The sequence below is a fragment of the Austrofundulus limnaeus genome, unplaced genomic scaffold, assembly GCF_001266775.1.
Source record: "Austrofundulus limnaeus strain Quisiro unplaced genomic scaffold, Austrofundulus_limnaeus-1.0 Scaffold1070, whole genome shotgun sequence".
Taxonomy (NCBI): domain Eukaryota; kingdom Metazoa; phylum Chordata; class Actinopteri; order Cyprinodontiformes; family Rivulidae; genus Austrofundulus; species Austrofundulus limnaeus.
Genome location: NW_013953472.1, coordinates 1 through 27,963, shown reverse-complemented (window position 1 = coordinate 27,963; position 27,963 = coordinate 1). Strand labels below are relative to the sequence as shown.

The 27,963-nt window shown below is 37.6% G+C and overlaps 1 protein-coding gene across 1 annotated transcript in view; it reads left to right on the top strand.

The window, feature by feature from the left end:
• Nucleotides 1-19,047, top strand: part of LOC106533998 (protein bassoon) — a 24,610-nt gene extending 5,563 nt beyond the window's left edge. Inside the window, exons 2-3 of the mRNA XM_014030494.1 lie at nt 594-975; nt 18,237-19,047. Of these exons, the coding sequence (XP_013885948.1) occupies nt 594-975; nt 18,237-19,043 (1,189 nt within the window). The 3' untranslated portion in view covers nt 19,044-19,047. The remainder of the gene's footprint in view (nt 1-593; nt 976-18,236) is intronic.
• The last annotated feature ends 8,916 nt before the right edge of the window (nt 19,048-27,963 follow it).

Here is a 27,963-nt window from a genome sequence, read left to right as displayed (position 1 = left end):
CCATCCATCCATCCATCCATCCATCCATCCATCCATCCATCCATCCATCCATCCATCCATCCATCCATCCATCCATCCATCCATCCATCCATCCTTATGATAGTCACCAATCCTCCTTTTTTTCTTATCTTAATTTGTTTCTCAGTCAGGCCAAAAGAAAGCATGTGTTATGATGTACAGCAAGCCTTACTGCAGGTTGACAAAAGCTAGATTAATAAATTAATTAAAGCTACGCCTTGAGACTGTTCTGTAAGGGCTAATCAGTTTCAGTCAAAATAAAACATGCTTGTTAATTCTACCCATGAGTGTGGCAAGTTTCTAATTAAATAGTCTGATCGATGTGTTCCTGTGCTGCTTGAAAAGGGTGAAGAGTTTGTGATGGCGTGTTTTTTATTGCCATGAACTGCTGTAAATTTCCACTTTTTGTGTGAGTGTAAAAGTCCCCTTGTATGATAATAAAAAGAGTTGACTGGGTTCAAAAATCCTTATTTTCTTAATTTTGTAACATTGGGAACATTTTAAAGCACAGTTGACATTATCATGAGTCTTAAGCTACATTCCAGGCTTAATATCGAACTTATTCTCTTTTCCAGACCCCCTCCATCAGACCCTGGACCAAAAGCTGGAGTCCAGAGCAGCCATGGGACCGGTGACAGGTTGGCCTCTCACGACACCCCTCAGCACACTGCGCCTCAAGGAGAGCTGGGCCAGGGTCATGTTTCCAGGAAGAATCTGCAGGTGGACTTGGGTGGCAGTAGGACTGGAAGGTCTCCTTCTGTGTCCCCAGACCGAGGAAGTGCCCCCACCTCCCCTTACTCTGTGCCTCAAATCGCCCCGATGCCCAGCAGCAAACTGTGCCCAGTCTGCAAAACCACCGACCTGATGGGCACGGGGATGACAAGCAACACCTGCACACAGTGCCGCTCCAAGGTGTGCAGCCAGTGTGGCTTCAACCCCAACCCCCACCTTACAGAGGTAAGATGGATTTATTTGAAGGATGGTTTTCTTTTTTTCCCCTCATGTTAGTGCAGTTATTTTTTAAATAGAATGCTTTGTCGTGAGTTACAAAGTAATGCTTTCAGATGATTAATATTTTTAATTTGATTAATCCCAAAGTATCTGTAAATTAATCATGATTAATCTTAAATTACCCACGCAACCCTGAAAAGGAAGAAGCGTGTACAGAAAATGGATGGATGGATGGATGGATAATCTTAAATTTAATATACATTTCTATTGCATATTGTTAAAATAAATTACCGTATTTATTCGTGTATAATACATAAAATTTAATCCATAGATTCATTCATAAAGTTGTGGGGTAGCATTATACTCGGATAAATATTTTTACTTATGTATTTTAACTGAAATATCGGCTAAATTATTGAGTCCGGAAATGAGAACGCGTTGTAAAAAGCAGTTGAAACAAGCTCACCTGTGACAGTCCTCCATGCTGCAGAGCGAGAAAGTAACAGATCCGAGCAGGCGACATGATGTGAAAAAAATGGGGGAAAAAGCAGTCCTGCAGCTCAGTAATGATAACAAACTAATGACATTAGCGTGTGACTGAGCTGCTGCTGGAACATGTCCGTCTGTAATGGCTGCCATCTACGGTGTTCTGAAAAGTTTTGTATCCCTGAAAAAAAGTTTCCCCACCAGCTCGTGAGTAGGAAGTAATCTGCTTTTCCCCTTGAAGATGGCCCAAATCTCATGTGAAGTCTCTGACTTTTGTGTTGCGCCTCCTGGTGGACTATGTGTAAAATGCCAGAATTCATATGATGCTGCTACAGCTGATATATATTTGTTGTCAAAATACCTTTTAGTACATACAGTATGTTGTTAAAATAAAATGAACAGTCCAATGATCATTTTACTGATGTGTATAAAGACTGCAAAGGCTGAACAATCTTGAAGTCTGTATGAAATTGGAGGCAGTTTGAGGATTAAATTTTTTATGCTTTTTAAGTTCAAAAAACGKGGGGGGGGGGGGGTCGTATTATACATGAATAAATACGGTACTCGAGTTATTAATTAGTTTTTAATGTTTTTATTTAGAAAACAAAAATGATGCTTAGACATGATTTTTTGATTATAAAACAGGACCCAAAAATGCTCCAAACATATTTGAGTCAGTTGAATTTTGTGCAGAATAATGATTAAATCAAGAATTCAAGGATTTTCATTCCAAATGAGTTCTACATGAGGAATGAAAGATAGATACTAAGGTCACTGTTGTCAGCAAAACATAAATAAATAAAATAAAATAAGCTATAAGAAGACAAAAAACTGTACATACAACTGTACATACAAACTGTACACATGGAGTTTTTTAATTTATTTTATTTATCTAACCTTTATTTATCCAGATAAACAGCTTGAGAACAACTTCTCATTTACAAACATGACCTGGCATGCACTGACATGGAGTGCATTGCAGTATACAAACCTACATATTTAGCCATAGTAAAGTGATTGTTTATAAAAAAAAGTTAGATTAATCGCGATTAAATTTTTTTTAACTATGCCCAGAACTAAAATTAATCAATATGAGTTAACTCAATTAATTTCACAGCCCTATTACAAAGTTAACATTCTTATGTCAGTTTGCATTCCTGGGTTCTTACTTTTGACACCATGACAGTTTTTCTCTTTGTACATCAGTATAAACAAACATGAGCCACGCTTTCATGTTGCGTATCTGGTGCATCATTAGTTTGAGTATAAAAACCAAACATTTTGCTCAATAACTTTCTTCCTCTTCCACCTGCCTTATAGCATCTCCAGACAACAAACCCCAGTAAATACAGAGTAATTTAGTGTATTATTTCAGTTTTTAAAGTACAGCAGTTACGTATGCAACTCAGAGGCTAAATTGTGAGTTAATTTGTCCCATGAGAACGATTGACATTTGTGAGGAATGTTGACGATGACTGTTGTTGCTGAGTTGCCTGTGACTGGTTCACAGGCAGTGATGCACCTGCTGAATGGGAGTTAGAATGTGAGATCAGATGCATGCTGGGTAAAAGCTGTGAGCTTCTTGTTCTACCCGGTAGCTGTAATTTCACTCAACTGGGGAAGTTTGAGCTTTATGATCTTTGATGTTCAGAAACAAGATTGGCAGTCAGTTTGTGCATTTTGTATTTTTCAGTTTGCGCAATCAGATGCTATGATTTAGAACCAACTTTCTAGTTAATGCTACTTCTACAAGTATCTAAGGCAGCCGGTTCGGATGTTATCAGTCCATTAAATGGACATTATTAGCGGTTATAAGTCTCATAGATTGGCTTCAGACTGTCTCGACAGTGCCCCCTAGTGGGTTACCAGTGCCATGTACATTGGAATGCAACAATCTGCTACCACTGGAGTCTGGTCTACTTTATCGTAGCCCATGTCATTTTCTATAAAATTAACCTTAGTGGTTTTATGCCTCATATTAACCAGATTGCATAAAAAACCTTAGTGGCTTTATGCCTCATACTAACCAGCTGACAGTCTGAAGCCATTCTATGGGACTGATAACGGCTAAAAACGTCCATTTAATGGATTATAACATCCGAAGCGGGTGATCTAAGGTGTATATAATCTTTGTGACGTACACTTTGTGTCCATCCTTTCAGACACTATTAAGCGAGAAGAAAACTCAACACATTTTGCCGTTAACAATCACTTGTGTCCAACTAAACATGTATTAAAGTGAACAGGTAGCTGAGAAAGCATTTTGCTTTAATCCAAAAATAAATCACTTTCCTAATTTGAATTAGGCCATGCCTCACTGTTGCTGTGAATCAAGTATGGCTGTCATCTGTCACAAAGTTTCACGTCAACTTCAGTGAGTCATGATGAAGAAATGCAGCGATGCAATGTTAGTTAAACTCGCCTATAGGCTATAGGAGCGAGTGTAAGCTCGTTACACGCTAAAATTACACGCTAAAGGAAGAGAAAATGTTCCGTTTTTGAACAAATGCAAGCACTGATTTTAATTTACTGCCTGTGTTTAGGCCTGAGTACATGCATGCATGAGTGCACATCAGAACATGAGAGGAAAACGGAGAAGCGTGGGAAATGGAAGGACAAGAAAGAAATGCACATACCAAAGAGGAGACAGCCAGTAGAGAATAGAGGGTGGTGGTGAGTGAACGAGAGCGTGGCAGTGAAGAGAACAGCGGAGGTGGCTACTTTTCAGCTCAGCCGTGGTGAGCTTGTTGGATGTTGACAGGAAGAGAAACAGGGAGAGAAAACGTGCAGCCTCTGGAGACCTGAAGATTTACCCCTGTAACCCAGTTAACATGGATCCAGCCTCTGCCTCACTGCAGGAAATCAAGAAAGGTCCTGTCACTTATCAGTCAAATTGATTATGGGCATTTTGCTGCAGATCAACGTGATGATAATACAGAGGGTGATGACTTGAGCTGTGATTACAGGGATAGTGATTGACTAAGTGAAAAGATAACCACAGTAAGGAAGCTGCAGTGAAAAAGTCTTCTCGAGGAGGAAGCCATTTTGATTTTTAAGGTGTAAATTTTTGTTTAAATTGTAAAACCAGGATTTAAAATAAACTTGAAGGTATTTTCTCTAAATATTTGAAGTTTGGAAAGTTTTTCATGTTTTTTGGGGAAATCTGTGGCATTTGTTGATTCCAGGATTACTCGCTTATTTACGAATTTACAAGTTTAGTCAAGGATCTCATCTTGCTTTGTCAGCTGTGTGATTCAGTTTACAAATAATTTTAAGACATTGGACAAACTGTCCCAAATTATGAAAATAATATGATCAAAAAGTGATACAGAGGAACGAGCAAATTAAAATGAAAGGCTCAGCATTCTTTGGAGGAATGCATATCACCCTCTGCCTTTCATACCAAGTTTATAAACTGATTATTTTGTGAAAATGACAGAGTTATGGCCTCTGAGCATTTATAGCAGTCTATCAAGAAATGCTAGGCCATAATTATCAGAAAGTTTGACCTCTTTGGATGGTTCAAAATGTCATTTTAAGCTTGATTTCTGGTTCTGAATTGATCGTAGGTAAAAGCATACAGTAAGGTTGTAAAAATATTTAAAAATGAAAGATTCTTCTAATATACTAGAAACCAGTAGATGCACCACTGCAACATTATTGATGCCAACAGCACTGTCTTTTCCTTTACTCGAATCAGTCACAGGAACACTCAGCAGTTTCTCTTCTTTTGTATTAACGTCGTAAATTCCAACGTCCCTGCCCGAGCCTGAGGCTCGACGTTTGCAGGAAAACGTAGTTCTGCTGACTCAGCCACAAAGTTTAACTATGAAAGACTCGTCCGGCACAACAACAGCGTGACACATAAACTACAGCGATGAAACACCTGCTGCAGCGGTTTAAAGACGGAAATGATCCAATACGACTGGAAAAGAGACTGAGATGACAAAAAAATACAAAACATCCACCTTCGTTTTTAAGGAGAGTGTGCTTTTCAGACGATGGGTTATGGGTTAAATATTTATATATTTTTTACTATCTGACTGTGAGCCCGTTTAATAAAAGAAAAAAAAAGAATTTATTCAGGTAAATTTTTGTTCATGAAAAATTACTTAATTTTCTGTAATTTTGTCTTGATAAAAAGGTGAAGGGGTTTTGGTAGATTTAAATGTAAGTAGTGCATTTTCATTTTGTGTCTCGCTCCTTTATTTTTCTGTTAGGAAAACCAGCGCCGTTTTTATGGCTCCTAATTCATCAATTTTTGTCCAACCAGTATTTAAAATGAATATCAAGTTGTTTTTTTCTATAGATTTGGATTCGATTTTGAATTCTAAAAGGATTTCCACGTGAATAGTTGTGTGTCTCTGTGTTGGCTCTATGTACACGTAGCCGGTCCTGACTGAAATATAATGTCCACAACGACTTAAACACACATTTAAACTGTCTCTTCAAAGATGATGTCGTACAAAGTCTCCTTACTGAATCATTCCAGCCTATGTAGGGTGATGTGAGGGATGGAGATTGTTCTTGAAATACAAGTCAGAGCTGTTTTCAACAACCTGGTGACGGCAAATCAGTTTAGATGTAAACAGCAAGCAACAAATGGATGTCATATGCCACGGTTTGTTGCAGCACTGTCACTCAACCTGAAACAGATGGGCTTATTTACAGATGTAGTCTGACAATGGAGACCTAGAAACAATCGTGCTGATAGCTTCAAAGTCAAATGAACGCTTCTCACGGTGAAAAAACAAAAGTAGTTTTAACGAAGGTGCTCAGTTAAAAAAACATTGCGATTAGAGAAGAGAGAGAGCTAGACTGTCTGAGAGACGAGGCAGTCTGAAGTTAAACTTCAAACAACAGAACAAGAACACCAAGAGGTAGTGAAAATACCAGCGACACTCCCTCGACACTGTTCTCCCACCATCATACAGGAGAACATCTGCTTTATAATTGGTCCCATTTCTATTTATATCCCTACCCTCCTTCTGTCTTCTGCGGTGGCCCGGTCCTGAGAAGCCACAGCTGAAAGAGAGAGCCGTGCAGGCAGCAGGAGGAGACAGAAACGCAGAGAAAACCATTATCATAAATTAAACAGCATAGCCAGAGCAGTCGTACGAGTGCAGTGCAACTCTGCAATAATTCAGCTCCTGAGAAAGAAATAAAGAAAATGCAAAATGCAAAACAACAAAGAATGGACTTTCTTTTTTAGATTTAGCAGGAAAGCAATGACACTGCCAAAACGGAGGAGATGAATTGAAAACATAAAAACCTATCATTCCTTGATGGAATATACGTCATCCGCTGCCTTTTTTATTGTTTAAAATTAAAATCTGTTACAGGTGAGAAGGAATGGAGTTAAATCTATTTTGGTTAAATGTTAAGAGCAAGCTGTGAGATCTCTTGAGATGAGTTAGTAGTCATTGTGTGTTGGGTTTGGATCTCTGCTAACACATCAAATTTTAGATCAGTATCTGTAAAACTTGACTGAGTTATTAACATTTCTTGTTTATTGTAAGGTTGATTAGCTGTAGCAGGCGTCTTTTAAATAAATATGACTCCAAAAATGAATCACTTGTCGATGTACAGTATATCAAATGATTACCCTCTGAGAGTTTTATTAAAATCTGACCAGTGTTTCATGAAATATTCTAACAGACAAATAAGCACACACACATACATGGGCGTAAACAATAATGCCCATTAGCCTTTGGCAGCAGGTGATAGCTCTGAGTTTTCATGGTCTAAATTTGATCAAGTAGATTTTGCAGGTGCTTTTTCCTCTTTTTAACCAACAGCCCAAGAGCTGAGGCCCAGTTTTATCAAACCCTCCTACATGGAGGCCCAGAGGATTTCCTCCTGTTTTAAAATAAACCAGTGGGTTTAGCAAACAAAACAAAAAACTGTTACTGTCATTTTGAACTCCTGGATTTTTCAAATTTATTAAAAATATTTATAAAAATTATAATGGTAATACATGAATGTTAATATGAATAAAATATGGATAATTACTCAACACAGATTCACCTCTTGTAAATGTCTAGAAGGACAAAATATCAAATAAAATCATCCACATTTTTATTTATTCTCATAAAACATAAAAGCTCACAGCAGCTAAAATACTTTTAAGTTCTGCTTTTATCAACATGTAAAATGATTACTGACGGCTGAACCTAAATGACCAGAGGCACTCCTTTTTTTTAACTTACATTCTTTCATTTGTGTTTGGCTCCCAGGCAATAACATCTCTTCCACTCACTGAGCGGAGCAGAGGCAGAGAGTCATCATCTGAAGGGCGGGGGATGTGGGCAGCAACATCTTACTTGGATTTAAAGTTGCAGACACTAAAATAGTCTGAAAGTGCTAAAACTGGACTACCACAGGCTTGTTGAATACAATATTCAAAAATATCAGACTTACTGAATATGAGCCTGTTAGAAAGGACCATTGATCAAGAGCCTCGTCACCAGTTTTGCAGTATTAATCAGCCTTTTTGTCTCCTAGTCCTTACTTCAAAAAGGATAAAACAAAAAAGCCTTCAATTATAATAATAACTCATTTGAAAAGCATATATCTTGGTACAGTGTTCAGCCATTATACCCAGCCCAAATAGCTACGCTGATAAAGGTATTAGAGGCAACTTATTAATATGCAGTTTCAAAAAAATGGGTCCACACTACATGTAAACAAAGCATTTGTCATGTGACTGACCTACATTAGGCTGGTCAGTAGTCTGTGTAGGCTATGATAGAATCAGACAAGCGTTGAATTGAGAAGACGTTTGGGTTGAAATGTAAGAGTTAATCTGCTACTATGAAATGAAAACTAACTGGCAAAAATAAATACTGGGGATCAAACAGACTGGTAGAGCACCATAAAGACCTTTAACACCTGACTACCTTTAAACTTTACTGAATTTGCCCTAATGTTTATTAGTCTGCCTAAAACTGTTCTTGGCTTGGAAATGAGCTTAAATAGAAAGTCTTCACCATGTTTGAATGGGTTAAAAGCATGACAGAAAAAAAAATGAACCTGTTTAAATAATGCCTGATAATATAATGAAGTCTTATTGGTTTTGTTTGTTAACACAACAAGACTCAAAACTGTTGAGCACCACAACATATTATAGCATTTCTACACATTGTTCCAAATGTGCTAAAAATCCATCTAATATTAAAACCGAGATGTTTTATTCCAGTCTAACTGAGTTTTAGTTCCATCCTGCTTTTAAAACTGCACATATAAAACAGTGTCAGAAAGATGTACAGTGAGCTGCAAAGTGCCACGTTTTCCAGTTACATGACTGCTTTAACTGATTTTAATGCAGCCCAGATTCTAATCATAAAGCTCAACATTGATTTTCTCACAGCAACACTGACCTGAGAGAACAAGTTGTCAACAGTGTCAGAAATAAACACACTGTTCTTTTTTCAGATGTATTTGCAATGAACTTTATAGGTTGTGAATGTCCTGGGCACAGTATTGATCTGAGTTTGAACTTCAGCTTGTGATTACTTTCAAACTTTATAAAATGTACTCTAAAATAAGAGCTACTCAGTTGGTCCAATATTTACAGATTTTACAATCCAACATAATCAATGGCCTAATGTTTCAAATGGGAAAGACAAATAATGGCTTCATAGAAAATGATTCAAAAATAGTCTTTCATGCATATTAATAAATTATAAGTTCATTCTGTCTCGCAGGAGCCAGAGTGTAATTACTAATCCCATTAAATTAATTCAGATATTTAGAATCAGACACATTAATCCCCCTGCTAACTTTTCATTATGTGACGATAGAGATTCAGTAGTTCAGATCTGGATTAGTTATAGCACTCTTTATTAAAGTTGAGTTTTTGGAGACAATAACAGAATTTCAGTCCAACAATCATTAACATTTGAAAGGCCTCATAAATGAAAATATCTGTTCTAATTGTGCTCTTCAAAAATGGAGAACATTTGTTCACATACCCCAATCAAATAGATCAACTAATATCACCAAAGAAAAACTTTAAAATAGAACATGTCAGATGAATATGTAAGGTGGAAGTAATTAACCAATGTGCAGTTTTATGTGCAACAAATAAAACAACTGTTGTTTTTTTAGTGTAATCTTGTTCTGTTTTTGTGATTTTACTACTTTTACGTTTGCTGTTGAAGCTTTTTGCTAATGAAAAGTTCATTCCAAATTAATTTTTTATTATTATCATTAATAAACATGGTAAAATACTCTGTTGGTTAGGATTTTAATTTTATTGGTAATAATTTCTGGAGATCATCTCAAGACCGCCTCACATGATGTTTCACAGCCCACAGTGGCCCACAGTGGGTTTCTGACCCCTCCTTTGTGATCCACTGAACTTTTGTCATTCATTGAAACACCACCACCGACCCCCCTACGGCTTGGTAATGAGGAGCTTTTGTTAATTTTTTGTACATTTTTTAATTTTACAAGTTTTGCCAAGATGTATTTGTACGTGTAGTTTTAAACAAAACATAATTATATGTTCTAAATATCTGTTTCTTTATCTCAGAAAGCTTATGTTTTAATGCAGTGCTTTTAGATATAAATATTGTCTGAAACTTGAAGTTGGTAAGTAGTGGGAACTGGGTCAGGAATCCAGCTGAGACACATGCATGCTTACATTTGCATACACCAAAATATTTTTGCATTGAGAACTGCCAGAAACTGAATCTGGGACACTGGTTTAATTATTACCCCATAACCCGATGCGTTTAAAGTCCTGTCTCTGTGTAATCACTTGAGCTCCACACTCCATCAAGGAATAACAGAAACCGTCACATTTTGTAGGAAAACCACGCATTTACTGATACTCTTTTACAAACAAAGCATCAGAATTACAGTTAAACAGAAGGAACAATCTGAAAATTTATTTAAATTCAAACTCATGGTAATATATTTTGTGATATTTGTACTTTTATGGTACGTTTTCTAATTTCATTAATTGCCTTTTTTTTTTTTAAATCACGTATCAACAATTAATATTGTGCTATGTACTGTTATTACAGTCTTTTACACTACAAGAATAGTGTAATTTACGTTATAATTTTTAACCCAAAACCTAATTTAATTTAAAGGATTAAGATGTTATTTTAAACAAAGATATTTGTTTCTCAAAGCTTTTGGGTTTAGCGGTTAATAACTTAATACTTGTTTATTGCATGAAGTCTACATTAAGCTTACAAAGTTAGCAGCAAATCCTTTGCAGCAACAAAAAATAAATTGTTACAATACCACCCATGCACAATATTCCTTAGATCATGCCCAGATCCTGCAGTGTATATAAAGATTTAATGTTATTCACTTTGCACTTCTCTCCTGCATCCTTAATAACACTTGGGCTCCCTGCTGTGCTTAACACTGCACCAGCACACCTGGTGAGAGACTCTCAATAAGCAGCTTGAGAAGAGATTTATTAGCGATTTTCCAACAACTGCTCAACATTTTTACTTGTCTCGGTTTGTTTTTATGAATTCCCGTTTCCCCGCTTGGCAGCATTTTCAGAAGTAATACTGAAGTGTTTTATTGAGGTTATTTCTAAGTAGTTGTTTGTAGAGGTGGTTGGGTTTGTGTGGAACAGACAAACTGACAGAGAGAAAGAGAAAGAGAGAGAGAGAGAGAGAGAGAGAAAGAGAGGCATTGGAAGGAATTTCAATGTCTTTGGCCCAATTTGCAAGGAGTTAATAAACCACTGCTGTTCAAGCATCCTGATCCTCAAACTGCAGTGCTCAGCTGCTGCATGTACTGCATGGTGTTACCACATTTTCTCCATCTGCATCAGCTGAAGTTTGATTCTGACTCCAGCTTTTCAGTGGATTTGCTGCATGATGTCTAACACCTGTCAACAAAGGCATGAAGGATAGCATACAGGAAACTCACTGCACCATAGTGATAAATGTTTGGATGCTTCTGCATCACTTCAATTAATATGTATGCATCTACGCCTCCCTCTTTTTAAACGTTTAACATTTAGGTAGCAAAAAAAGCATAAATCATTTCATGAAATAATTAGTTTAAGTAAAAGGCAGCATCAAAAATAAAGACAAGGGATTTGAGCCAGCTCTCGTTAAAAAAAATGTTGGTTAGTAAAACGGTTGAAGTAAAAAGTGTCAAAAGGAGGCAAGTCCATGCTTTTTTCTCCCAATGCTGTAGCCATTTATGACCAAGAACAATCTGTAGAAGATATACTCTCTCAGGTATGCAGGATGAGACAGAGAAAGCAGCAAGCTGAGAGGGAGAAAACTTGTGTGTTGCACTACCAGACAGAAATTCAGCAGGAGCCTGTGTTCACATAGCTTAGAGCTAACCTGCACAAACCGACTGCATGGCTTCTTCTCACCAATGTCTGTTCCTTGTAAAATATGTTCAGACACACAGTTTAAGTTAGAGACTTATGTTTTTTGTTTTCATGTTTTTTTGTTTTGACTGGAACCAGACTCAATGGCAACATCTCTGGCTCAGTAATCTGACTGGATGGGCTGCTGTCTTTCAGTGCAGACAAGAAATTAGAGAAATATGCTGCCATGACCCGAGGTCTCTGGACTTGCAGCACATCTCTGAGCACTACGTTGTAACTGCATTGGAAGGGGAGGGGAAATGTAGGAAATTCAGCCCCCTCAATCTCTGTCTTAACTGGAGCATTAATGGCAGTCATAAGGTCAGTCAGCACAGCAGTACCATAGAGGTCATGGGTGCAGGCTCGGTGTAAAGACATCACAGCCCAAGCAGCTTCTCAAATCTGCTCAAAACAGCAAGTTAGGTAGCTCCACCACCTGAAACTCATGTGCATTCAAGCTGTCCTTTAATCTCATGACATCTGGACAAAATTATTGCTCCATCCGAATGTGTAACAGCTTAATAGTTCAGATTTTGCACATTTAGTCGCCCTTGGAGTATGATTTGTAAATGACTCTTGGCTACAACCATCCCAAATCTTAGCGCAGTATCTGTTAAATTGATTATGCCGTAAGTTGCGCCTGTCACAATAGAAAATAAATCAATTAATCGCATGATAAATTAAAATAAAGTCGATTAAAAATGAGGTTGATACTTTTCATTTACCTGCTTGTTTGTTTTCTTCATGCCCCCCTCTTCTCTGCTCCTTATTGTAGGGAGGAGTGAACTCTCCCATCACGTAGTATGTAGCATGCTACCTCTGTAGCATAAGAGCCCCATGAACAGGTATTTAGCTAGAGGCGTGTCTTTGGTTTTCAGATGCTTTCTTTCATCTGGTGACTCATAGGGACACCATGCCAAGTTGTGATTCTTTTTTTACTCTATGTAAATTTTATAAACTTTGTAAGCAGCATGTGGGTGACGGCAATTATGTGATGAAACCAGCTGAAGACACATAAAGAATAAATTGTGCCGGCTTGGATAGAAAAGGTTTGTAGCTATGTTACAGCTTCAGTAGCTTTTGTGTGTTGTTTTCACAAACTCCACCCCCGGTTCATCTGTAACTTTACGTAAAATTTGTAAGCGGCATGAGGATGACCGCGGTTAATTTACGAGCCGGAGGAAGGTAAGAATAAATTGCACTGGCTTAGGTAGAGATGGGTAACAGCTTCAACAGTTGTTGTGTGTTGTTTTCCCAATCCCCTGTCTAGGTCAGTCTGTAAATTTCTTTACAAACGTAAATTACGCAATCTTCCATCAATTCCCAAAAACTTCTATAAACTTTCACGAGCTGTGTAATATTAGTTTAAATGGTCTCCAAACAATATTATTGTTTATCACAATAATTTCTGAGCCCATTAATTGTCCAACAAAATTTGATATTGTGACAGGCCTAGTTATAGTTTTGCTTTTTAAGGTTAGTCGGCTTTGGCAAACATCTTGAACTGTGTTGATTCCAAAAGTGTACATCCAATGATTACTTTAGGCAAGTTCTATTCAAATTTGTCCAGTGGTTTATAAAATATTTTCCTAAAAGACAGACACATGCTCACCGTTCTGTGATGGACAATGAGTTTCTTACATATCAGTCATACTACATGGCTGTAAAAAGTTCAAATAAATGTATTTTAATATCAAATAACATCAGTACTAGTGAGGGAAAAGTACAAGATTTTTCACATTTCAGCAAAAATAAATACCTGCATGCATGCCAAGGATGCTTTGCTGTGATTGTTTGGTCTGGATCCCACCCTCTGTGGGTCTCCTGCTGCTAAGAGGCTCTATTTCTGGCAGCAAGTTCTCTGTGAACCTTTAGCGTTCGAACATCCTGTTGGCAGACGTTGTGTTTCATGTACTGGCTCATAACCTTTTAACAAGTGCCAACATTGTACTCACATGTATACACACATCTTGCAAGCTAAAGTAGGAACTGAAGCCACGTTTGGACGATAGGCATCAAAAATCTGTATAAAGATTAGCTTAAAAAAAGTAGTTAAAGCGAGTGATATTTTATGAGTGCAGATAAGGGCAGAAAAGGAGAAGAAACAAAGATAGCAGAAGGAGATGGGAGTTTGCAGCAGAGAAGTGGTGGAGGGGCAGAACAGGAGACAGAGTGTGCAGTGTGCTTGTATTTTGCTGATACAGATCAGATTTCATAAAGATCCACATGACTGCCTCATAACAAGGGGATGCAGAGAGGAATGAGATAGAGATATGAGGCGGCGGCAAACAGAGACATGAAGAAATTGATAAATAGCTGCTTGCCCTCCCTGCAGCTGCTTTCTTTGTTTCTTTATTTTCTGGCTTGTGTTTTTCCCCACTAAGCTGTATATGATTAGCTTAACTGTAATTTGAAAAGAAAAATTAATTTCAAGGATAATAGCAGTGATATAAAGAGAGTGTGATTGAATCAGTGGCTGGATGAAGAGTTTTGGGTTGTTTTAGTTCTGAGTCGCACTGTTGTTGTCTGCACACTTTACTATGACTGTCCCCAGAGTTTCATCTTGGCTCCTGACTCCTCAGGTACCCTGACTGACAGTGAAAACTGGTGGCATCATCACTCCTTATGTTGAAGACTGGCAGGGGGCCAAGTGTGAGGCTAAGATGCTGCTGAGCCTGTCGTTTGTTCTGTCTTCTCTAACTTACTGAATGACTGATCAAATGGTTGACTGGGGGCTGAATGAGAACGAATGAAGTGGATTGGTTACTGTAAGTGATGCACTTTTAAAATATATTGAAATAAAAAGCAAAAATCAGTTTAAAACTCCTTGCTTATGCTTATTTGATCCATGCATGTTTAACACAAACATATCATTACAACAATTTGCCTAACATTGAGTGATTCCTTGTTTTGGTGCCAAACCAGCCCTGAATGCTGGAGTCCATCTTTCCGTCAAAACTCTGAAGGCATTCGACGGTGTTTTGCACAATTTTCTCTGTGTCAGAACCTTTACGTTCAGTAATTTGAGAGGTGGGGGTCTCCATTGATCAGACTTTATTGTCCAGGACAACCCACAGTTGCTTGATTGGATTGAGACATGGGGAATTTGGAAGCTAATTCAACTTGCTGTGCTCCTCAAATGACTCTTGAACCATTTTGGCACTGTGACAGGGCGCATTATCCTGGTGAAAGAGGCCACCGCCATCAGCAAATACTGTTTTCATGAAGGGGTGTGGGTCAGCAGCAGTGTTTAGAGAGGTGATGTGTAGCATTTACATAAATGTCAAGTTCTACTTGACTCTTTCGTGGTTCACTGGGTTTGCCTCTTTTTAACATGTTTTATCGGAGCATCTTTGATGTTCTGCACTTGTGGAAATGATGCAACCCTATTGCCATCATTTTGCTCTATTTAAAAATTGTTCAAATCTAAATGCTTGATTTGTTTCTTTTTTAGACACTGAGAATGAACAAAATGTTATTTTACTTCATAATAGATTGTACGACACCCACAATTAGATACTAGATAAGGATGCTTTACTTTATATTATGTCTGATTGATGCACAATAAGCATTACAGGGCATAACGTTTTAAAATCCACCAATGCAAAGATACAGCTCAGTAAGAGTTTGTGTTTTTGAATAAAACTTCAGTGAAACGGTCCATAAATTTCTATTTACTGTATATTTTCCATTTAATGTTTTACCTGTGGCTGATTTAAAAGAATACACTCTCTCCTCTACGTATAACAGTTATTTATTTTCAGGAGCAACTGAGAACTTAAATTATACAGTCCCCATTTTGGAAAAATTGAAAGAAAATACCAAAATTCACAAGAAAGTTGAATTTTCCTACTCTAAAACAGTGTTCTGAAAGTGGCGTATACACCTTGAATGCTAAAGTGCTGTTTATTCTTTCTTTTCCTTTCATGAACAAACTTGATATTATTTCAATTCTTCCAACCGTCCATTCCAGATTTACCATGAATTCAACACTACTCACCAACTGAAGGAACAAACAGATATAAAAAAATAAATTATGCCTCAGTGCCTTTAAAACTGTGCATGAATTTGTCATTAAAGAGTAATTGATTGTAGGGACAAAATGTTTCTTTTACACCTCGTCAGAAAACTTATGAGTCGGAATCGAAATATGACCTGTTGCTCTAATGGCAGCAAACACTGATGTTCCACTCATGTTGACATCATGTAGCTTACATCTAAAATATTGAGAAGGCAACGTTTTCAGTGGACATGGAGGCAGCAGTAGGTGTAACGTCCGTCTAGAAGAGCTGCACAAAAAAAAGACAGTTTTCTTAAGTTCAAAAGAGCGTGCTGCATGGTGAACCCACCTTTTACAATTCTGCCTCACTTTAACAAGGACTTTGACATTCAGAAGGCAAAATTAGCCSTTTTTGAGTCTCCTGATTCACTGCCCGTGTTTAAATTTTATTTATTTTTTATTAATCAAGACAGTGAGTGAATTAATGACAAAGTGCACAGAAATAACTATGCAATCTGATTACCAGGTTACAGCTAAATTAGATGTAATCAGCTTGGGTTTACAGAGTTTCTCATTTAACTAAAAGTCTGTCCCAGCACAGCAGTTAGTTAAAGCTTTTCAAATGTGAAGTAATACACACTACCCAGTGACTCATAGTTTTGCAGCTAAATTGTAAAGTAATAACCTGCCTCCAGGTTTATATTAAATCTTTAATCCTTACATTTACAAAGTGATATATTACAGTAAAATGTTTATTGCATGTGCACAAATATCATTATCATCAGCAGGTGTCCACAGCTGAATTGAGACGTGTTTAAATGTTGTTGTAATCAGTGCCTTTCGATACTCTGTGTGAAGTCATTATTTTTGCTCATGTAGTAAGTGCTGGTCGATAGGAAAAAGGATTATATTAAGCACATAAATGGCGTGATTCTTTGCAGTGACTTGTGTTTTGGTGTGTGTGTGCGCTGTTATTTGTGAGCTTGTTCTTGAACCAATCTTACATGGCCACTGGGTTGCAGAGATATTTGATTCTACAACAGAGTCGAGCAGATCTGTTGCTGTTTCTGTGTTCTCCTTGAAAGTTTTCTATGTTTTTAGGGAAAGTTGATGCAAAATCTTTACAAGTCAATCTTAATGGTCTTAGGGAGAGTTTTGATCCAAAAGGATAAAAAAACAAAGGCCTCCAAGCTCCCTCTTTGTGCCCCAGATCTCCAAGTGATCCTTAGCTCTCACACAACCTTTCCCTGGCTGCATTTATAATGCATTAAGGCATTATGCAATGACCATGAGTCCAGGACGGTTACAATAGTCTGGCAGCTGTCAAAGCACCAGGACGCCAATTACTCCGCACGGTCATGGGCCATCTCTAACACCTTTCTCTGACTTTCACCTTCTTATGTTGTAAATACGGTGGAAAAATATAAGCAAGAATGAAAGCAGAAAAACAAAGGGTATAAATGAAAGTGACAGAAAAAAAATTCAGATTTGTTGGATGAGTTCAAGGAGGAAAGGAACATAGGAACATGAGAGAAAGTGTATGAAAAACAAACACTCTGTATAGACATGAGGGAAGATGACAAAATCAAGGGCAGCTTTGGATTATTAAAGATGGCCAGAGTTCACACCATCTGTCAAAACTATGCTTCTGTAAATTGGTAAAAAAAAAAAGTACTACTAATAAATAGATATTCATGCTGAGTTTTAGGGATAATTACAGTAAATCCTTCCTCAAACAGATATTTCTCATTATTCTTAGATACCTTTTAGGTTAATTAGTAGTTTAATAGTGGAATTTAGTCAGACAATAACATAAACGGATCACATTCACACACATTACAGTAACACTCATTGAACAATGACGTTACAGTTTAGTTTTAAGTTTGTTTTATTAGAATTTTTGTGGACAAAGAGAAAAAAGGGGAGCATTTATTGGAGAACAACCAGGCTGCTTGTTTATAAAAAAATAGTTGGGCAAAACGAAAAACCTTATGCAGTGATTTGTAACTTTCTAAATTTTGTAAATCTGCTCACAAATTTAATTTAGAAGCTGAGGAGTGACCATCTCTTTAAAAGGTTTTGTTTAAATGTCAGTGTATATTCATTTCAATCTAGAGTCCAAAAATAGTGTGAAATTAAAAGCTATTTTTCTGACTTTAACAAAGATCTTTTGTTTTTGGCATGTCCTTTTCTATTATGTATTGTTGAAGGACTTATTATTCAGAAATCAAAATGAGATGTTCTTAAATTTGAAAGCAGTCATAATCACTTTCATTCAAAAATATGAAATTTGCTTTGATATGCACATTTTTTATCTACAACACTCAACCTTTACCATTACCAGCTTCAATAATTTACATGCTGAAGATTGGAAACTGTACCTTATTGTCATAATTTTTACATTGCTTTATTCTCTTTCAGGTACAAGAGTGGTTATGTCTGAACTGTCAGATGCAGAGAGCACTGGGAATGGACATGACCACGCCGCGCTCCAAAAGTCAGCAACAAATCCACTCTCCTTCACATTCCCCCAATCCTGAACTTAAACCTGATCTTTCAAATCAGCCTGCACCCCCAACACAAGCCCCCCATCAAATGCAGCCCCAAGCACAGGCCCATCCTGCACCCGGCCCCACCAAACAGACTGGTCCAGCTGGCCCCGGTCAGCAGCAACGGAAACTGCCTCCAGGGGCTGTCCCTCTTCCCGGGATGGCAAAGGCTCCGTCCCAGCCTGATCTATCTCGAGGCTCTCCCGCTCACCAAGCCCAGCAAACACGCCAGGACCAGACCCGCAGTGCAGGGAGTTCCCCTTCTCGACAACCCCCTCCCCCTGAACAGACCTTTGGGAAGTTGTTTGGCTTCGGTGCGTCTCTTCTTAACCAAGCCACCACACTCATATCTGAGACCACTCAACCTCAACAGCAACCCCCGAAACCAGCTCCTAAACCTGGGGGGTCACCTGGTCTGGGTCCTGGAGCTGGTAAGCCTTCGGGACCACCCCCTACACAACAAGGGCCTCGAGCTGCTGCACAACAACAACAACAACAACAACATGCAGCTCCAGACTCCTCGAAGCCTAAAACCTGCTGTCCCATCTGTAAAACCGCCCTCAACATCGGTAACACATCAGAGGAACCCAACTACAACACGTGCACACAGTGCCACTCCAAAGTGTGCAACATGTGTGGATTCAATCCCACTCCACACCTAGTTGAGGTAGGACTCTGAGTTGATCTGTTTGGTGTTTGCCTAACAAGGTATTAGCTGCACTGCAAAAACTGTCCATCTTACCAAGTTTTAAAATCTTAAATCCAGCCAAAAGTCTTTTTGATCTTGTTTTGAGACTGATTTACTAAACAAGAACTGATTGTGTAAGAATAATAATCTTGTTTTCAGAATGTGAAAGATTATTTGTCTTGTTAGTCTGAAAATTTGACTCAAATTAAGTCAAACATTTCTGCCAATGGAGTAAGAAAATTTTACTTGGTAAGATTCTTGAAATACTTGATTTGACTCATTTTTTTTTCTTATTTCAAGTATCTTACCAAGTAAAAATTTCTTACTCCACTGGCAGAAATGTTTGACTTAATTTGAGTCAAATTTCCAGACTAACAAGACAAATAATCTTWCACATTCTGAAAACAAGATGATTATCCTTACACAATCAGTTCTCAAAACAAGATCAAAAAGACTTTTTGGTTGGATATAAGATTTTAAAACATGGTAAGATGGACAGTTTTTGCAGTGTGCTCATGAGCTGTTTTGCACAGCATAGTTTAGCTAAATTAACCAATTCAGCCTCACATTTGTTTGGTGAAAAAATATTGTATCTTGTCCAGCAGGGTTGTTTGCTTTAATCATTATTGCCAAGTCTTGAGGTGAACAGATGGTAATTACAGATAATTACTGTTTGAATACAATAACTACTGTATTAGCTTCAGCTGCTCTCAAAGGTTCAGAGGGGATTGCCTTGTTTTATATCAATGCATTACCTTTTTTAATGCTCCAATACTGCTCATTCTCAGTCTTCTTTACAAATATTTATTTAATACAAAAGACATATCCAAGAGTGACTGATGGATATTTTTTGTAGCAGGTGCTTCATAGTGTAAGTTTACATGATGCTATTGAGCTCTGCCTCCTGTCTTTCTCTTTGTGTTTTCCTGCACTGAAAAAACTGTCCATCTAACCAAGTTTTAAAATCTTATATCCAGCCAAAACATCTTTTTGAATCTTGTTTTGAGCCTGATTTACTAAACAAGAACTGATTGTGTAAGAATAATAATCTTGTTTTCAGAATGTGTAAGATTATTTGTCTTGTTAGCCTGACAATTTGACTCAAATTAAGTTAAAAAAATGTCTGCCAATGGAGTAAGAAAATTTTACTTGGTAAGATTCTTGAAATACTTGATTTGACTCAGTTTTTCTTATTTCAAGAATCTTATCAAGTAAAAATTTCTTACTCCATTGGCAGAAAGTTTTGACTTAATTTGAGTCAAATTTTCAGGCTAACAGGACAAAYAATCTTACATATTCTGAAAACTAGATTATTATTCTTACACAATCAGTTCTTGTTTAGTAAATCAGTCTCAAAACAAGATCAAAAAGATTTTCTGGCTGGATATAAGATTTTAAAACTTGGTTAGATGGACAGTTTTTGCAGTCGGCACCTGCTTCGTTCAGCTCTGCCAGGGTCTTTCATGTTGTTACTCGATGAAAGTCCAAACCATGACTCACCTCATCAGCGACCCTACCGTGCAGCAACACAGAAATGTACGATCAGCTTAGCACAGGAAACAGCCTCATAAAATTCAACTGAGTGGATTATTTTAGTATTTCTTATTCACATCCAGGGGTCACGTGAGGGCATAGTTCTTCTTTCCACAGTTCCACCTCACCCTGCGTCATGCTGAGTCTCGATAGTGACAACAGGGATCTGCAGTAGTTTCCAGAGCCAAGCAATAACAGAGTTTGATTATGCAAATCAAGTCCAATTGAATGATAGCAGTAATAACAGGCTTTCTGCAGAGCTCAAGCTTTTTATGGAAGAGTCTTGTCTTTCTAGGCATCTAGTTGTCACAGCCACTCGCGCAGACCATTCATAGATCACTATGGAAACAGAGAGATAATTTGTTTGTCAGCCATCCCTTTTCGTGTTTGGCTGCTGAGACGGTGAAAGTCTCCAAAAACTTTCGGGCTGCTATTGTTCTGTTTTCATGACAGATGCAGTTCCTGGGTGTGCTTCGGTTCTGCTCCGCAGACTCGGTCTTGCAAGTCAGTTTAACAAAAGGTGCTGTTTTCTATCCAAACCTGTAAATAGCTTTTGTTATTATCCTGTGTGAGCTGGATGACTGGTCACTTAAGAGCGAGTAGAAAAAAAAGCATAAAACTTTAGAACACAATGTGAGGCTTTCTGTGCTTTGAAGCTCAGTGAAATTTCCACAGCCTTTTTTTTGGCCCAACCATCATCCTCAGCTGCTCCCATTTCCCCTAAAGTGTCATGTTTCTCAGAATGTTCTTTGTATTCATAGTTTTTATTGTCTGAGCTGACTGTAATTAATAGTAACTATTTTAACCATCCTGCTGCCCTTGGGTCAAAATGACCAACGTAGCCTCAGTTTTAAAACTGAAGTCTTGTGAGTCATTTTGACCTAAGGGCAGCAACAGAGTAAATGTGAGTATGGCGACAAGGCTGTCAGAGCAAAAAATGCACCAACATTATGTCATGTCACACTGGCTGAAACGATAGGCAGTGGAAGAGAAAACTCAAGTTGTTTATTATTATAGATTTTTTTTTCTGCTAATCTGTTAAGAAAGTGTTTCAAAAACAAAGGGGAACAAAACCCACTTTAAAGCTCATTTAAAGTTTCAAACAACAGATTTTTTGTTTACTTATGCTATGAGTCACTAAGACAAGAGAAATGAAAGTGACAGAAGCTGTTGATGAGCAGCTGTTGTGTATATTTCTGTCTTCGGCTCTTGTGGTATCAATCATACCATCAATGTCCGCCTCATGTTTCTCATCTGCTTCACTGCTTAACAGATCGATGCAGATTTCACTGCCACGCATGTCAGCGCACAATCAAAGTGATTCAGTCCCTTCCCACCAGCTGAGCTGCGGCGTGTTCTGTCAAAAAAAAGTCAGAGATGTGACGCTGCACTGACAAGTAGCCACTCGTAAGGTGTAATTTTTCCACAACACATTCGAGTTAGTCTTACCTGGTTTGGCGAAGAAGGTGGAAGACTACTGAAGGTGCAATATTTCTTCACATATAGTCCGATGCTCTGCTTTCTCCCTGAAGTCTTTGAACCTAAACCTCCTCAAACATCGACTAAAAATAAAGTTTAAAATCTCAAACTGTTATCAATTTTTATATTCTCTGTTGCGAAAGACACAAATTGGACCCAATAGTTTGGCAAATTGTCTTTGCTTATTGCTGGCTTTAGGAATTTGCTGTCAGTAGGACAAATATACTTTAACAAGATTCATTCTTTTTCCTCATTAAAAAGGTATTTTTTAAATAAGCTTCTATATGCTGCTTTTGTTTATTCATTTACTCAAAAGTAGAATTTTTTTTTTTTTTTTGCCACAAGAATAAGTAATTTATAGTAAACAAGGTCCTTTTTTTCAGTGTTGACAGATAAGAAAATCGTTCTTCTGGGACAATTTAATGCAAACAAAGGGGAAAACCAAAAATGTTGGCTGGAATAAGGTCCATAAAACTGCTATATTCTTGACAAACAAATGTTTCTAAATGTAAAATTTAAAAAATATCTATTGATTCAATTGAAGTTCAGGTGCTATACTGTTTAGTCAAATCACCTACTCTGATAAATGATCATCACGTCCTCTTATGAAATAATGTTACAGTCTGAAGAAAATATGTTAAAAGTGTTAGAAATACGAATAAAAAATCACTTTCTTTTACATTTGTTCTGACACAATGCATAATTCATTTGGAGCGAATTAGGCTGAGCTACATCATAAGAAAAATAGTCTGCTCTGTATTCTGCGATGAGACGACGAGACGCCGGTGTCTGTGGGAGAACGAGTAGAAGAAATGAAGGAGGAGAGGAAGGGAAGAGGTGAAAGATCGGGGAGAACAAGAAAGTGAGAATCAGAGATAATGAGTGAGAGGAAGCCAACTGTTTGTCACATTGCAGAATATTTCACATCAGTGCTGAAAGTCACGAGTGGCTCTGAGTAAATAGAATGTCCTTGTTTTGGGACTTTAACTCCCCCATTATGCTTCTCAGGGAGACGAATAAAAAACTGTGTGTCATCATCATCTCCTCAGACTTTAGTTGTAAAAACAACATAAAGGGTTTTGCTGTCTGCTGCTATATCTGATTTATAGTCAATCGTCTTTCCTGGATTGCTTTGTTTTTCTGTCTCGCCTTTTGCTAGCATTTTCTACTCAACCCGGCGAAGCCAATTCACCAGACGTGTGCCATGGATTAGGTTTGGTTGCTATAATGCATTAGGTCTCAACTCCCCGAAGTATATATAAAACATAATTTTTCCCCCTGTCACTTTTCTTATATGGCTAAATTCTTTTCGTCCCCACAGTTTGGCAGGCATCGTGGTTTGATTCGGTGTGCCTATTATTATGAAACAGAAGCGTGCTCACAGTTTCTAATGAGGTGGAGGCCCTGAGTGGGTCATAAATAAGGACTGAGTATTTCACACAGCTGTAGAAAAGGTGTAGAGAAACAGAAAACATTGCTCATCAATGATTCAGGTGTACATTATAAATAGTTTATGCAGCGTGGCGCAGCGAGAGGACTGTGTTTGATTCCTCCTGTCACATAATGTCGATGCTTGTGTAAGCCCAGGCATATTTGTGTGAGGAGAAATGCGCCGTGACGATACAAAAGTCTGCGTGAGTTTGTTCGTTTAAATATTAAGATCAAATATTATTATAGGAAATTCAAGTACCCTGCTTTCACAAACATTAAATTCTTTGATTTATGGCTTAAACATGGCTTTCCTTCTGCTTAATGAGACTCCCTCACGCTCTGATCTTCTGGAACATTAGGGCAGATCAGACAAACTTGAGTTTGCATAAGCTGTGTGTCAGCAAAGTAAAGTTCAGTTGTGGTCTTGTCTGGCTCTCATTAATGGTCACCGTTTGATCTACCAAAAATAGCACACATTAAAAATGAGCTTTAATGCCGTTGAAATGTGTATCAGTGAATGTCTTCAGTTTCTGATAGCTGCCTGCAGAACAATCTCTACATAATAGCTCACAAAAGCAGGCCCATTTGTGTAAAATGCACATGTGGAAATGAAACAATCACCGGTAGTTTGTTCTGAGAAAGTTTTTTTTAACTGACTGTGACACTATCTGCATTAACTGTGTGGTGTGTCGGCTCATTTCTATACCATGCGCCTTTAAACACAGGATGCAATAAACTTTTGCTTTTCACACATGAGCTGTTGATAAAATTGCACATAAAGCATTCACCTGCAAAACCTTTCCTCACTCATACGGAACAATGTTCATTTTGCTGTCATCTAGAATCACACATTGTCACTTTTATTCTATATTTTTACACCCAGGGCTGCTGAAAATATTAATTCTTCAGTGCCCTTAAAGACACAACAGGTAAACATATGTGGAACATGCAGCATTTGTAAGTGTCACAGGCCTACAGGAGCATGATTGTTGCTCTACATGCACCCACAATACTGATGAACACGTGACTCTCATTCTCAAACATACTGGAAAAGGTTTTCTGAAGGTTGGCACAAGCCTGCGCCTCCCTCAGGAGTCTCATACAAAGCCAGATGGCTGGCAGCATCAGGCGTCCAAGCCTGCCGCGCTGAGGCAGGCTGCTCCCAAAGTGATGATGGTGCACCACCACGAGTCAGGCACCCATCCGCTTTCAGTCAGCTGGTTACTGCCTTTTACTACTTCTTTAAGACGCTCATAGAAAGGACTGAAGTGCACCTTCATTTGAGAAAAAAACATATTTTTCTTTTTTTAATTTTGCAGCAACATCAGTTTATTTATTCAGAGTACTTTTCAAATATTTCATCTCGTGAAGCTTTTATTTAACAAATCTAGATTGGAAATGGTTTTAAAATGCAAAAGAATAAAAAAGACAAGAAGAAATCTACAACAAAGATGAAAACATACAAATAAAAAAAAGCTACATGTCTGTAAAGTAGGCTATCTGGTGTTTCTGGACAAGGCGTTTTTATATTCTGTCTTTAATGCATCAGTTGCAAGAGTATAAAACACTGACAGCAAACTCCATTAAAGAAAATTTATTTATGAACATCAACAGGGCTGTCATAAGATGGCTCGAGGGAGAGAGGGAGGTTAGTGGAAAGATACAGGATTGTAAACAAGAGACTAGAGTTATAAAACACTATGAGCTGTGAGAATACCTTAGTTCCTTTAAACATTTCTTTTGCATAAGGCTTTTATTTTTTTTATCCACATTGTAGCCATAGGCCTTTAGCTATGAAATTAGGTTTACCCACCAAAACAATTGAAGTAACTTTTTTGATAGAGTTTAAAGTGCCTGTGACACACCTATCCATTGAATACAAACAGGAAGTGACATCAAAGGGGAACTATTCAAGAAAGAGAACTCGCTAGTCATTTTTAAATGAAATTATATCATTTGAAATCTGACTCTTCTTTATCTCTCTTTGATAGTGACTCAAAATATTCTAAAGAAACATCAGATTCTTCTCTGCAGTCTGTGTCTTTAGCCAGTTTATCAATGCTCTAATGCAGTGGTTCCCAACACTGGTCCTCAAAGACCCATATCCTGCATGTTTTACTTGTTTTCCTGCTATTCAGCAGGTCTTCAGAAGATTGTTAATCACTTTTCATTCAAACCAGGTGTGTCAAATCAGGGAAACATCTTAAACTGGACGGGCTGGGAACCACTGCTTTACTACGTGTTATCTTATTTATTATTTACAAATAAATGGCAAAGAATCAATGGCTTCTAAAGGCAACACCAAAAAATAAAAATAAAAAAAACATAAAACTAACTCAATATTATATTTTGAAAATGTCTCATCAAGCTCAGAGAAGCTCTGTAGGTGTTTGTCAACATTTAAAGCAGTAATTCTCAACCCTGGTCAAGAACCCCTTTCCTGCATGTTGAAATGTTTCCCTGATTTGACACACCTGGTTTGAATAAATGAGTGATTAATAATCTTCTGAAGACCTGCTAAACAGCAGGGAAACAAGTAAAACATGAAGGATACGGGTCCTTGAGGACCAGGATTGGGAACCACTGCTAATCCATGCAGACATTCCCCCTTTGACATCACTTTCTGTTACTTTAAATGCAAATATCTCAACAACTGTTCATTTCAGCAGCTGGAAATTATTTTTGCAATATGTTATTAATGTTATATTTCCAATAATGCCTTTATATGTATTTTAAAGGGATCCATGATTAGTTGTAACATTAGACTTTATTTGATAAACATTTTTTAAATGTCCCCATCTGTGTAATATATTTTTAAACTTTTAGTTTAAAAATTATAAAAACTAAACAGCCTACAGTATTTTTACAGTCTTTATTTTACAGTTAAAATAAATGCTTATCAAATAAAGTCTAATGTTACAACTAATCATGGATCCCTTTAAAAATTTCATGTCACAGGCTGTTTAAAATATCCTACTTTGTAATGGGACTGCTCAATAGAGTGCAAATTCATCATCATTTCACTATCAGTGAGTGCGATATCAGTATTACAAAGGGCTGCTTGGACTGCAATAAATCTCATTATTTTTCAAGTACCATGTGTTCATATTCTGCATGCTAATATTATAATTGATCAATCTAATTGACTCTTACTGGTCCTAATGCCAAACCTGGTTAAGAAAGTCATGACAGAAGAGAAAACGAGATGGAAAATATAGGTTTGCCTCAATTAATATTGTCATTTCGATATTAAACATTATTACTGCAGATCAAAGTTTTTTATTATTGTGCAGCCATTACTGTATTTGTAGCGCCTCGCTGTACCCAGTGTGTGAAAATCTAAACTTCTTGTGTTAATAAGGAATACAAGGGGTCTTGATTAAGTAACAATTTATAACCCATCTGAGAGAGAATGAGCTTTTTTTTTCTATACTGAACAGTACTGTGTATTTTTCAAGAATGCATCAACACACAAACATACACTTGTAAAATTCTAACACATTTGTGTATTTTCTGGATGATTTTACTTATCTAAATTTATAAATTGGGCGGCACGGTGGCTCAGTTGGTAGAGCTGATGCCTCTCAGCAAGAAGGTCACCGGTTCAAATCCCAGTCCGGGGACCTTTCTGGTTAGAGTTTGCATGTTCTCTCTGTGCATGCGTGGGTTCTCTCCGGGTAATCCGGCTTCCTCCCACAGACCAAAAACATGACTGCTAGGTTAATTGATAACTCTAAATTGTCCCTAGGTGTGAGTGAGAGAGTGAATGGTTGTTTGTCTCGTCTGTCTCTATGTGTGGCCCTGTGATGGACTTGCGACCTGTCCAGGGTGTACCCGCCCCTCGCACTGTGATTGCTGGATATGGGCACCAGTGACCCACGTGACCCTGAAAAGGAAGAAGTGTGTACAGAAAATGGATGGATGGATAAATTTATAAATTGGTGAAATGTGAGTATTGTTTCCTCAGTGAAAAAGGTCAACATTAGATTTCTATATAATATTTTTTTGGCTGTCTTGCAGCATATTTTATTTGTTTTTCTTTTAACGTACTGTCGTTGTTTCATATGACAGAAGGGTAAGACTTTGCCTTGATGTGCCATTTTTAAAGATGTGACACAGATTGTTTTGTTTTGTTTCTTGCTCCAATTCGTGATGCATCCATTCATGCGCTCTCCGTCACTTAGCACATTTCACTGATTTTTCTTTTTCTCCCTTTGCGTTCCCATTCCTCTTCTCACTGTTGGTGTGTCGTAGCTGCAGACTGCCTGATGTTGACATATTGAATTTGCTATTACCAATAGTTAAATCACCTGCATTTGACATTGCAACATGGGCATTTTGCACCCTTTATTTGTAGTGTGTTGATTTAGCCCCTGTACAAAGTAAACAGAATATTTATAGGAAATGACATTGACAAAAAGATAAAATGTATGTGTGTGTGTGTGTGTGTGTGTGTGTGTGTGTGTGT